This window comes from Carcharhinus amblyrhynchos, unplaced genomic scaffold (assembly GCF_965287045.1).
Source record: "Carcharhinus amblyrhynchos unplaced genomic scaffold, sCarAmb.v2.hapA scaffold_512, whole genome shotgun sequence".
Taxonomy (NCBI): Eukaryota; Metazoa; Chordata; class Chondrichthyes; order Carcharhiniformes; family Carcharhinidae; genus Carcharhinus; species Carcharhinus amblyrhynchos.
In genome coordinates this window covers 45,713-59,290 of record NW_027650252.1, presented here as the reverse complement: position 1 = coordinate 59,290, position 13,578 = coordinate 45,713, and the positions used below count along the sequence as shown (strand labels likewise).

At 48.6% G+C, this 13,578-nt stretch overlaps 1 protein-coding gene across 1 annotated transcript; it reads left to right on the top strand.

Moving 5' to 3' along the window:
* Window positions 1-2,349: 2,349 nt before the first annotated feature.
* Window positions 2,350-13,317, top strand: ssr4 (signal sequence receptor, delta). The gene is made up of 6 exons (XM_080183990.1): window positions 2,350-2,466; window positions 8,671-8,789; window positions 10,148-10,222; window positions 10,680-10,769; window positions 12,698-12,763; window positions 13,041-13,317. The coding sequence occupies exons 1-6, from the start codon at window positions 2,388-2,390 to the stop codon at window positions 13,143-13,145; spliced, it is 534 nt and encodes a 177-aa protein (XP_080040116.1). The 5' UTR covers window positions 2,350-2,387; the 3' UTR covers window positions 13,146-13,317.
* The last annotated feature ends 261 nt before the right edge of the window (window positions 13,318-13,578 follow it).

Genomic DNA, 13,578 nt, shown 5'->3' with positions numbered 1-13,578 from the left:
CGACAGTCATGGGTGAGGTGCTGGAAGACTGTAGGGAGGCAAGTGTTATGCCATTATTTAAGGAAGGTGGCAGGGAAAATCCTGGGAACTACAGACCGGTAAGCCAATTGACAGTGGTGGGCAAGTTGTTGGAAGAGATTCTGAGAGACAGAATCTACATGCATTTGGATAGGCAAGCACTGATTTTGGATAGTCAGCATGACTTTGAGTGCGAAAGCATTCTTACAAATTTGATAGAATTTTTTGATGGGGTGACCCAAGAAAATAGATGAGGGCAGTGCGATAGACATCTACATGAACATTAGCAATGATTTCAACAAGGTAGTGCATGGTAGATTGGTCTACTAAGTTTAGATTACATTCCATTCAGGGAGAATTAGCCAGTTGGATACAAAATTGTGTGGTGGTAGAGTGTTATTTTTCAGACTGGAGGGCTGTGACCAGTGGTGTGCTGCAGGGATCAGTGCTGGGCCTGCTGTTATTATATCATTTGTATAAATGATTTTGATGAGAATAAAGGACCCATGTGGATCACACCAAAGTTGATGGTGCAGTGGACAGTGAAGAAGAGTATCTAAGACTACAACAGAATCTTGATCAACTGGGCCACTGGGCTGAGGTATGGCAGATGGAGTTTAATTCAGATAAATGTGAACTGTCGCATTTTGGTATGACCAAACCAGAGCAGGACTTGCACAGTTCATGGTTGGTCCCTGGGGACTGTTGCCGAACAGAGAGACCTTGTAGTGCAGGTATGTAGTTCCTAGAAAGTGGCATCACTGGTAGACAGGGTAGTGAAGAAGGTGTTTGGCACACTTGCCTTCATCGATCAGAGCTTTGAGTACAGGAGTTGGGACATTATGTTACCAAGGAACTTACCAAGATTCCTTAGGCAGCACCTTCCAAACCCATGACCATTACCATCTAGTAGGACAAGAACCACCTGTCAAATCACCCACCATCCTCACTTGCAAATATATCATCATTCTTTCTGTCACTGGGTCAAAAACTTGGAACTCTCTAACAGCATAGTGGGTATACCTACACCACACGGACTGCAATGGATCACCACCACCTTATGAATGGCAACTAGGGATGGGCAATAAATGCTGGCCTAGCGAGCACCACTCGCATCCCATAAATGAATTTTAAAAATTAGGAGGATTTTAGGGCCTGGAGGTGGTCACAGCGAAAGGGAGTGTTGTAGGGGCCGGAGGACGCTACAGACATAGGGAGGTTTGTAGGATGATTATGGCGATAGGGAGAATTATAGGGGCTGCAAGAGGTTATAGAGATAGGGTTGTAGAGACTGGTGGACATTACAGAGTTAGGGAGGGTTGTAGGGGCTGGAGGAGGTTGCAGAAATAGGGAGGGTTGTAGGAGCTGGAGGAGGTTGCAGAGATAGGGAGGGTTGTAGGGACAGGAGGAGGTTACAGAAATAGGGAGGGTTGTAGGTGCTGGAGAAGGTTGCAGAGATAGGGAGGGCTGTGGGAGGTTACAGAGATAGGGGGAGTTATATGCGCTGAAAGAGATTACTGAGATGGGGAGGGTTGTAGTGATTGGAGGTGGTTACAGAGTTAGGGAGGGTTGCAGAGGCTGGAGGAGGTTCTAGATGAAATTTTATTCATGCTGAGCAACACCTGGGCATTAACCTTTATCTTTTGTTTCAAACCTCTATGCTGTGGAGATGCTGGCATTGGACTGGGATAGGCACAGTGAGAAGTCTCAGAACACCAGGTTAAAGTCAGTTGCCAAATAAACCTGTTGGACTTTAACCTGGTATTGTGAGACTACTTACTGTGCTCAAATTTCTATGTATGAGTTCATTGTGAACTCTTGTTGGAATTATTTACATACTTAGTATGTGTTGATACCATGTGGACCTGCAATATGTTGACTTTAAAAAGTGAATTTCAAAAAAAACTTCAACCAAATCAGAAATTGTGATAGCACCTCGCCAGTGCGCTTGCGCGTTAAACCCTCCTGCCAAGTGAATGGGTCTACGGTACGCATGCGCTTTATTTAGAGGTATCTGCGTTTGATACGCATGCGTGTGAACAAGTCCTCCCACCTGCGCAGGAGGACCAGCGCGGGAGGACCTGCGCAGGAGGACCAGCGTGGGAGGACCTGCGCGGGAGGACTAGCGCTCTTCTCCATCCTGCCAAATGCGGCAGCCTGATGATAACTGCGCCTGCGCATCACGTTGTACTCGATCAGGACGGGCGCTGACGCTGATGGCCGGTGTGCGCCTGCGCGCTACTTTCTCTCAGCCCTCCGTGGGATGGAGCAGGGTGCGGACACGCCTGCGCAGTCCTGGCGTGCGGGAGGACTGAGTGCTATGCCGTGGTGCAGTGCGGTCCTTCCTTCTTCCGGTGCCAGTAGCAGAGATGGCGGCGGCGCTGATGTGGAGCTGGAAGCTGCTGGTGGCCGTATTCCTGGCGGCGGTGTCGGTGTGTCCCTCGGCTGGTGAGTGGCAGACACTGCCCCCTCTGTACTGGCCGGGGGCTGATTTAAACCAGAAATGGAGAGGTGTGGGGAAGGGGATTGCATGACGTGGCCTTAAAGTTAGCCCCCTAGTTTCTTAAAGGGGCAGTTCTCCTCCCCTAGTTCCTTAAAGAGCCAGTCCACAAACTCAGAGCCAATTCCCCAATAGAATCGGCAGAATACCTACGGTGCAGAAGGAGGCCATTCGGCCCATCAAATCGCTGCCAAGTCTGACAGAACATCTTACCCAGGCCCATCCCCATAACCCCACACATCGACGCTAAAGGGCAATCCACCTAACCCGCACATCTTAGGTGTGTGGCAGGAAACTGAAGAAAACCCACGTAGACATGGGAGGAATGTGCAAACTCCACACAGACAGTGACCCGAGGCCAGAATTGAGCCGTGGGCCCTGGTGCAATGAAGCATCAGTGTTAACCGCTGTGCTGATGTGGAGACAATAAGAAGTCTCACAATACCAGGTTAAAGTCCAACCAGTTTATTTGATAGTAAACCCACAAGCTTTCGGAAATGCTGTTCCTTCATCAGGTGCGTGGAAGGTTCTGATCAGAGAAAGGCATATAAAGACACACACAGTTTACAGAATACTGATTAGAATGTGAGTCTTTACGGCTAACCTGCTATTCAGATTGTTCATCGCTGATGTGGAGATGCAGGTATTGGACTGGGGTAAACACAGTAAGAAGTCTCACAACATCAATTTAAAGTCCAACAGGTTTATTTGGTAGCAAACGCCACTAGCTTTCAGAGCACTGCCTCTTTGTCAGGTGAGTGGGAGTTCTATTCACAAACAGGGCATATAAAGACACAAACTCAATTTACAAAATAATGGTTGGAACGAGAGTCTTTACAGGTAATCAAGTCTTTAAGGTACAGACAATGTGAGTGGAGAGAGCGTTAAGCACAGGTTAAAGAGATGTGTATTGTCTTCAGACAGGACAGTTAGTAAGATTTTGCAAGCCCAGGCAAGTCACGGGGGTTACAGGTAGTGTGACATGAACCCAAGATCCTGGTTGAAGCCATCCTCGTGTGCGGAACTTGGCTATCAGTCTCTGATCAGCGACTGCGCTGTCGTGTGTTGTGAAGGCCGCTTTGGAGAACGCTTACTCGAAGATCAGAGGCCGAATGCCTGTGACCGCTGATGTGTTCCCCAACAGAACACGCTTGCCTGGTGATTGTCGAGCAGTGTTCATTCATCATTGGGGAGACAATGCAGACGCTACAATGTACCATGCCTCGGGACATCCTTTCCTACAGCGTATCAGGTAGACAACATTGGCTGAGTTGCAAGGGTATGTACTGTGTATTTGGTGAATGGTGTTGTCACGTGAGATGATGGCATCCACGTCTTGCAGAGGTTGCTGCAGCAGGGCTATGTGGTGTTATGTCACTGTTCTCCTGAAGGCTGGGTGGTTTGCTGCAGACAATGGTCTGTTTGAGGTTGTGTGGTTATTTGAAGGCAAGAAGTGGGGGTGTTGGGATGGCTTTGGCGAGATGCTCGTCTTCATCAATGACATATTGAAGACTCCGGAGAAGACGCCGTAGCTTCTCCGCTCCGGGAAAGTACTGGACGATGAAGGATACTCTGTCCACTGTGTCCCATGTTTGTCTTCCGAGGAGGTTGGTGCGGTTTTTTGCTGTGGTATGTCGGAACTGTCAATTGATGAGTTGAGCGCCATATCCTGTTCTTATGAGGGCATCTTTCAGCGTCTGAAGATGTCTGTTGCGATCCTCCTCATCCTGAGCAGATCCTGTGCATACAGAGGGCTTGCTCGTAGGGGATGGCTTCTTTAACGTGTTTAGGGTGGAAGCAATCCACCTAACCTGCCCTGAAAATTATACACCAGTGAGTCTAACCTCAGTGGTTGGTAAGTTGATGGAGAAGATCCTGAGAGGCAGGATTTATAAACATTTGCAGAGGTAAAATATGATTAAGAATAGTCAGCACGGCTTTGTCAAAGGCAGATCATGCCTTATGAGCCTGATTGAATTTTTTGAAGATGTGACTAAACACATTGATGAAGGAAGAGCAGTAGATGTAGTATATATGGACTTCAGCAAGGCTTATTGAGAAAGTGAGGAAGCATGGGATACAAGGGGACATTGCTTTGTGGATCCAGAACTGGCTTACCCACAGAAGGCAAAGAGTGGTTATAGATGGGTCATATTCTACATGGCGGTCGGTCACCAGTGGAGTGCCCCAGGGATCTGTTCTGGGACCCTTATTGTTTGTGATTTTTATACATGACCTGGATGAGGAAGGAGAAGGGTGGGTTGGTACGCTTGCTGATGACACAAAGATTGGAGGTGTTGTGGATAATGTGGAGGGATGTCAGAAGTTGCAGTGAGACATGGATAGAATGCAAGACTGGCCGCAGAAGTGGCAGATGGAGTTCAACCCAGATAAGTGTGAAGTGGTTCATTTTGGCAGGTCAAATAGGATGGTAGAATATAATATTAATGGTAAGACTCTTGGCAATGTGGAAGATCAGAAGGATCTTGAGGTCCGAGTTCATAGGACGCTCAAAAGCAGCTACGCTGGTTGAAGCTGTGGCCTTCATCAATCGAGGAATTGAGTTTAGGAGTCGAGAGACAATGTTGCAGCTATATAGGACCCTGGTCAGACCCCATTTGGAGTACTGTGCTCAGTTCTGGTCACCTCATTACAGGAAGAATGTGGAAGCCATAAAAAGGGTGCAGAGGAGATTTACAAGGATGTTTCCCGGATTGGGGAGCATGCCTTATGAGGATAGGTTGAGGGAGCTCAGCCTTCTCTCCTTGGAGGGACGAAGGATGAGAGGTGACCTGATAGAGGTATTGATGGAGTGGATAGTCAGAGGCTTTTTCCCGGGGCTGAAATGGTTGCCGCAAGAGGACACTTGTTTAAGGCGCTGTGGAATAGGTACAGCGAAAACGTCGGGTAAGTTTTTTCACTCAGAGTGGTGGGTGCGTGGAATTGGCTGCCGGCAACAGTGGTGGAGGTGGATTTGATAGCGTCTTTTAAGAGACTTTTAGATAAGTACATGGAACTTAGTAAGATAGAGGGTTATAGGTAAGCCTAGTAATCTCTAAGGTACGGACATGTTCGGCACAACTTTGTGGGCCGAAGGGTCTGTATTGTGCTGTAGTTTTTCTATGTTTCTATCTCAGGAGTGTGGCAGGAAACCCACGCAGGCATGGGAAGAATGTGCAGACTCCACGCAGACAGTGACCTGAGGCTGGGATTGAACCCTGGTTCCTGGCGTAGTGAAGCATCAGTGTTAACCACTGTGCTGCCAGTCCCCTCGATGTCTTAAAGTCACGAACGGAGAATACTGGAAAAGTTCCGTGTCTCAGGCGAGGAACTGAGCGAATGTAATTGATCCCGTAGCATATGCAGCAGAACCGAAGAGAGGGGAAATGTGTTGAGCTGTAGAAACGGCAACAAAAAGTGATAACCATAAGAACAAAAGATGGAGGGCCTGGTATGGAGATTGCGTTGAGGCAATACATGTATGGGATATTTTTAAAAAATGGGTTTAGGATATGTTAAAACCCAGGCCAGAAACTCCAAGGTGTTTTATGAAATTATCCTCGACCCTTAGTTTTCTATTTGATTTTGGTATTAGGGTGAGCATGAAGTATTTCCCTTCAGGTATGATTCAAGTGTCCCATCAGGAAATGTTTATCAAACAAAGTTTATTTAAGAATACAATTAAAATATAACAAAAAGAATTAATTTAACTTTTAACAATTACAAGACTTAAACACGACACACTACTGTTCTTAATAGCTAGCTATTTCTGTTTTAGCTTAGAAGCAATACCCCATAGGTTTACACCCTTCTTCAGAATCGTTTAGCATTAAAACAAGTATAAAAGCAAATTACTGCAATGCTGGAGTCTGAAATCAAAAGAAAATGTTGGAAAATCTCAGGTCTGGCAGCATCTGTATGGAGAGAAAAGAGCTGACGTTTTGAGTCCAGATGACCCTTTGTCAAAGCTTTTAAAACAAACAAGTATGCTCATGTGAGGCTGGATTTCCAGCTTTAAACACCTATGGACAGAAATCCAAACAGCCGTTTTTGGAGAAGGATGTGTCCTCAAGACAGCAAAACAGAAGTAAACCTTGTCTTCAGACCTCAGAGGCAGGAAAGGATATCTCTCTGCAACACGACAGAATCTCCAACTCCACAGAGGGAAAAACAAGAGAAACTGCTCTTTGTCTCAATTCCAAACAGCATCTGAAAAAGGAGGCTGGAATTCTCTGTGAAAACAAAGCTGTCCCCAGTCATATAATCCAACCCATCAGTTATCCCAATGAAATGCCATATTGCAATCCCAGAGGAACGTTAAAACCACAGAATACTGCGTTAGTTCAGAGTAGAACAAACACAATGTCAATTGTACTGCTCCAATAGCAATGGAGGATAGCAGCTGCAGACAAAACGGCTCTGACAAAATTCCAGGGATGTTGCTCGAAACAACATCCTGCAGAGAAACCTGATTAAAACCCATTTCTTAAAGGCACAGTGTTGTCACAGACGGAGGAGCAAGTTCAAAAATCGAAATTTGCCAACCTCATCGTTGAGTCCCGAGTCACCCAAGTACTTTAAAGGGTCAGTTCTCCTTCTCTTTCCCCCTCCCCCACCTGACCTCTTATTGATTTGTATTGAAGTCTACTGATTAGTCCTTCCCTTTATTAGTGAAAGCTTTAGTTATACAATTGGCTCGGACATTGCTGCCTGCTCGGTTTAGGTATGGGCTGTCCCAGTAGTACATTTCCCTCTTATGCCAGAATGGGTGCCAGTGTCCTATGGGTGTAATTGCCCACTTTGGTGCTAACCCATTTGAATCCACAACAGTTGGCATTTGACTCGCGGACGAACCTGGATCATCTGTGAGGCTCTGCCTCTTAATTTGGCTCCCCAAGTCCTCGTGGAGTTTTACAGTCTGGCAAGTGACCCTTCACCCAGTTGTGTCTGTTCCAGCACTCGGTCCATAGACTTGTACGCTGTGGCGTTTCCAGTACTCATCTAAATGCTTCTTAACTGTTGTGAGAATTCGTGCCTCCACCACGCTTTCAGGCAGTGAGTTCCAGATTCCCGCTACCTTCATGGCACTATGGTTAGTACTGCAGCCTCTCAGTGCCAGGGACCTGGGTTCGATTCCCGGCTTGGGTCACTGTCTGTGTGGAGTCTGCACATTCTCCCTTGTCTGCGTGGGTTTCCTCCCACACTCTGAAAGATGTGCTAGTTAGGTGCATTGGCCATGCTAAATTCTCCCTCAGTATACCCGAACAGGCGCCGGAGTGTGGCAACAATGGGATTTTCCCAGTAACTTTGTTGCAATGTTAATGTAATCCTACTTGTGACACTAATAAATAAACTTTCAATCTTCTGGATGAAAAGGTTTTTCCTCAAGTCCCCTCTAAAATCACTGCCCCTACCTCTGACTCCCAGCAAAGTGGTACTCCTGGTTCAACCTGGTGTTGTTTTCTCTGATGTGGACCGTGATGACTGGTTCCTCTCCCACTCACTCTCAGGTTTAGGTCCAGCAGTGAGGAGATGTCCTCAGCCGTGGCAACAGAAAGGCAGTTCAACCTTCAACGCAGGTAGTCATGGTGGCAGAAAACAGAATCATCCCCTGTGACTATAGTGTTTTCCGCCCCTCCCACGCACACAAGCGCGCGCGCGCACACATGTTCTCTGTCAATAGCCCTGTCTTACACACACGTGTTCTTTCCCTCTGAGCGCATTCTCTTCTCTTTTTCTGCCTGTCCCTGTGCCTCTCTCTGCCTGTCCCTGTGCCTCTCTCTGCCTGTCCCTGTGCCTTTCTTGCAAGGTTTGGGATGCACTCTAAGTCAGACATACTCTGTAGCTGAGATCCAGTCAGTACACATGTGGATTGTCAGATCAATTCTCAGTTCAGTCGATCCACTTCGTGTTCACCTCAACTACCCCTGAAGTCATCATAAACAGCTCAGGTAATTTGCTCTGTCTTTCTGACCACTATTTAACAAATGAGTCAGTCAGGGCCCGACATAGGTTCTGAGCTGGGAGGTGAAAGGTCAGTGAAACACTCTTGCACCGACTGTGTGTCTGTGGGAAAACCTGTCCTGGAGTAATTGGATCCGTTTCCACAAGGCTGCACACGCTGTTTTCATATTATAATTCTCTCTCCACAGCGGAAACATGCACTGAGCCAACCATCGTCCCCTCGTATTACACCACGTCAGATGCCGTCATCTCCTCAGAGACCGTCTTCATCGTAGAGATCTCGCTGACGTGTAAAAACGGAGCGCAGGTGAGTATGGAAAATAACTGGGTCTCAACTCAGTCAGCCCCCAAACTAATCTCACTGGCCCGCTGTCTCCCCATTCTGCACTCACTCCTTTCCTTCTCTATGAACGGTATGCTTTAGCTTTACAGCATGCAAGAAACAATACTTTTCATAACTCAAATCAAAAACATAGCACTGTGTCAATCCCGAAACTAATCCCACTGCTCCACCCTCCCCATAGCCCTACATCAATCCCCAAACTAATCCCACTGCCTCGCTTTCTCCCCATAGCCTCATATCAATCCTCAAAGTAATCCCACTGCCCCACTCTCTCCCCATAGCCCTGTATCAATCCCAAACTAATCCCACTACCCTGCTGTCTCCCCATAGCCCTGTATCAATCCCCAAACTAATCCCACTGGCCCAATCTCCTTTTCTTCTTTATAAACGGTATCCTTTGTCTGGATAGCACACAAGAAACAATACTTTTCACTCTATACTAACTAATACATGTGACCATAACAAACCCTGTATCAATCCCACTGCCCCACTCTCTCCCCATTGCCCTGTATCAATCCTCAAACTAATCCCACTGCCCCGCTCTCTACAGAATTGCATCAATTCCCAAATTAACACTGCCGCCCCACTCTCTCCTCATAGCCCTGTGTCCATCCCCAAAACAATCCCACTGACCCGCTGTCTCCCCATAGCCCTGTGTCAATCCTCAAATTAATCCCACTGACCTGCTCCCTGCCCGTAGCCCAATATCAATCCCCAAACTAATCTCACTGGCCTGTTCTCTCCCCATTCTGTACTCTCTCCTTTTCTTTATAAACAGTATGTTTGTATAGCACACAAGAAGCTATACTTTTCACTGTGTACTAACTAATACATATGACCGTAATAAATCCAGTCAAAACCATAATAGTGTATCAATCTCCAAACTAATCCCACTGCCCCGCTCTCTCCCCATAGCTCGATATCAGTCCCCAAAGTAATCCCACTGTCATGCTCTCTCCCCGTAACCCTATATTGATCCCATTGCCCCGCTGTCCCTCTCCCTAAATTGATCCCACTGCCCCTCCATCACTTCCCATAGCCCTGTATCAATCCCTGACCCTACACTGAGCCACTGACTGACCAAGCCCAGAAAGCATCTCGATATCCCCATTCAGCTGATCAGTTGCCTCATACCCCTGCCAATGCCCCTCATTGATGTTGGGCTGGGTTATCCATACTTTTTCCCAGCTCCACCGAGTGTCCAGGGGATTTCTCCTGGTGACCTTGTGACCATCTTGTTTGTGGAGGTGTCTGACTGCTGGGTCTGGTGAGGTATTTGTTACATTGATGAGTAACTAATGGATGGAACCCTCTTCCCACAGAACGTGGCACTGTACGCAGACATCAATGGCAAACAGTTCCCTGTGACGCGGGGTCAGGATGTTGGCCGTTACCAGGTAGGGTGGGCTCAGGGTTTTGTGGGGGGGGGGGGGAGAGAAGCGGGGCTTAGGGGTTTCGACTTGAGATGTTGGGTGGGGATGAATGGGCTTGGGATCAGAATGGGCTCAGGATGTGGTTCCACCACCCCAACCTCTTCCGCGGACGCAGGTCTTCCCCCTTCCCCAGATGAGGGTGCTTCCCCTTCCCCAGATGGGGGCATTCCCCCCCTCCCCCTGATGGAGGTGCACTCCCTGTGTCTGGACTTAATCCTGGGAACGATCCCTGAATCCCTTGGCGCGTTCTGTGCATGCCCTTGTCGTGCCAGGAGTCGGTCAGCGCACAGCAAGGTCCCACAAGAAGCCAGCTGTGGTTACGCGGTTTGTCTAACCCCCAGAGGCAATTCTTGGGTGGGTTTCCTTCCCCTGGGGTATCAGTGATCTGGTTAATGCCTGCCTGTTCTTATTGCTACCGCAGGTTTCCTGGAGCTCTGAGCACAAAGCTGCCAAGTCTGGGACGTACGAGGTGAAGTTTCTAGATGAGGAATCTTACAGCGCTTTGAGAAAAGTGAGTTGTGTGTCCAGATCTCAGACCTGGAGAATCCGGGATTATCCTGCTTAAGAGAATCATAGAATTTTCCAGCACTAGAAAGAGGTCCTTCAACCCATCGTGTCTTTGCTGTCTGTCGAGCATTTATCTAGTCTAATCCCATTTCTGAGCATTTGATCCATAGCATTGTACACTGGGGAGTTTCCAAGTGCTTATCTAAATGTTTATTTAGTATTGTGAGGGTTCCCACCTCCACCATCCTTTCAGGCAGTGAGTTCCAGATCCCACCACCCTCAGGCTGAAAAGTTTCTCCTCAAATCCCCTCTAAAACTCCTGCCCCCTGACCTTACATCAATGCCCCCCTGGTTACTGACCCCTTTACTAAAGGGAAAAGTTCCTTCCAATCCACCCTAACTATGACCCTCATAATTTTGGACACCTCGATCAGGTCCCTCCTCAGCCTTCTGCTCTGAGGAGAACAATCCCAGCCTAACCAGCCTCTCTGCGTTGCTGAAACTCTCCAGCCCAGACACCATCCTGGGGAATCTCTTCTGCACCCTGTATGGGTGATAAGAACTGCACACAGTACTCTAGCTGTGTCCGAACCAACATTTTAAACAGCTCCATCATCTTGGTGTGACGATGCCGATGTTGGCCTGGGGTAGGCACAGTAAGAAGCCTCTCAACACCAGGTTAAAGTCTAACAGGTTTGTTTGGTATCACAAGCTTTCAATGCACTGCTCCTTCAGCAGGTGAGTGGAGAGTTGGGTTCACAAAAAGGGCATATAAGCACACAGACTCGATTGCAAGATAATGGTTGGAATGTGAGTCTTAACAGGTAATCAAGTCTTTACAAGACAGTGTGAGTGGAGAGAGGGTAAAGCACAGGTTAGAGAAGTATGAACTGTCTCAAGCCAGGACAGCTAATAGGATTTTGCAAGCCCAGGCCAAATAGTGGGGGTTACATGTAGTATGGCATGACCCCAAGATCTCAGTTGAGACCTTCCTCATGTGCAGAACTTGGCTATTAGTTTCTGCTTGGTGAACTATCATCTTGGAGCAGAGAGGGTTAAGGCAAAGATTTAATCGACACATAGAAAACTCACAAGGGGAGTTTTCGATTCAGTAAGTGAGGAGAAAATGTTTCCAGCCCTGTCCAAATGCAGCAAGACCTGCACCGTATCCAGGCTCGGGCTGACAAGTGGCGAGTAACATTGGCACCACACAAGCACCAGGCAATGCCCATCTCCAACAAGAGAGGATCTAACCATCTCCCCTTGACGTTCAATGGCATTCCCATTGCTGAATCCTCCCCCCCTGCCCCACTATCAACATCCTGGGGGTTACCATTGACCAGAAACTGAGTTGGACCCAGCCATATAAATACTGTGGCTCCCAGAGCAGGTCAGAGGCTGGGAATCCTGCGGAGAGTAACTCACCTCCTGACTCCCCCCCAAAGCCTGTCCACCATCTACAAGGCACAAGTCAGGAGTGTGATGGAATACTCTGCCACTCGCCTGGATGAGCGCGGCTCCGACAACACTCGAGAAGCTCGACACCATCCAGGACAAAGCAGCAACCCCTCACCCCCACCCCCGGCTCGATCGACACGCTAACCACCCACCCTCGACATTCACTCCCTCCACCACCGACGCACAGCAGCAGCAGTGTGTACCGTCTACAAAATGCACTGCAGTGACTCGCCAAGGCTCCTTCGACAGCGCCACCCAAACCTGCTACTTCTACCCCTGAGACAAACAAGGACAGCAGATGCCATGGGGAACATCCAACGCCTGCAAGTTCCCCTGTCATTAAGTGCGGTGAATTTTGTGATATTATAGACAGCATCGCTGTCACATCACAGAGTCCACCAGCTACTGAGAAAGTCCCAGTTTACTGAACCTCTCACACTCTCCTATTCTCTCCCTCATTTCTCTCACTCAAAGGCTCAGAGAAGCAATGAGAACCTGGCAGATATCAAGCCCCTGTTCACTGTCAGCGTGGATCATCGGGTGAGTAACCCTCTATACTGAGGTCTGTCTGGGCTACTGCTCTCTTCCAGAATCCTGCTCTTCCCACCACCATACCCCTCCCTCCCCCCACACTGCTCTGCTTTCCCCCTTGCCATGCTGCTCTGCTTTCCAACCCCCTGCGCTGTGCAGTCTGCGTGTGTCTGTGTGTTCAGTTCACTGTCACCTTGTCTCAATATGACTCTGATTTCTCTTCCCTGTGACCCCCCCCCCCCCCCCCCAATCCCCACCTGCCCCGCCCTCATTCCCCCACCCTCAGGGAGCCTGGAGCGGACCTTGGGTTGCGACTGAAGTGGTTGCCGCGGCGATTGGTTTACTGGTCTATTATTTGGCGTTCAGCGCAAAAAGCACCATCCAGGCCTGACGGAGGGAGCGACAAGGGCGCGAGGGGGGTGGCTGGGGTGTGACGAGGGTGATGGTCCAAGGGGTCCGGAGCTGGACCGAAGACCCCAGGTGTGGGAACCCGCAGGAGGGTCTGAAATAATCGCACCGGGCTGGGGCGGGAGTTTAATAAAAGAAAATCACTTCTCCGCGGATTGCTGTGTCTCATCGCTTTGTGAAAAACCCCCATCCCGGCAATGCTGAGGTGTCAGTGGAGTTTCTTTCGAATCCTCCGGTCCAGACAGACAGGTGTGGGTGAAGCAGACGTGGAACGGTTGCTTCCCCTCGTGGGACGTTCTAGGATGAGAGGTCCCAGTCTTAGGATAAGGGGTAGGACATTTAAAACAGAGGTGAGGGAAACTACTCCTTCCAAAGGGCTGTGAACGTCTGGAATTTGCTCCCCAAAGCATGCTGGA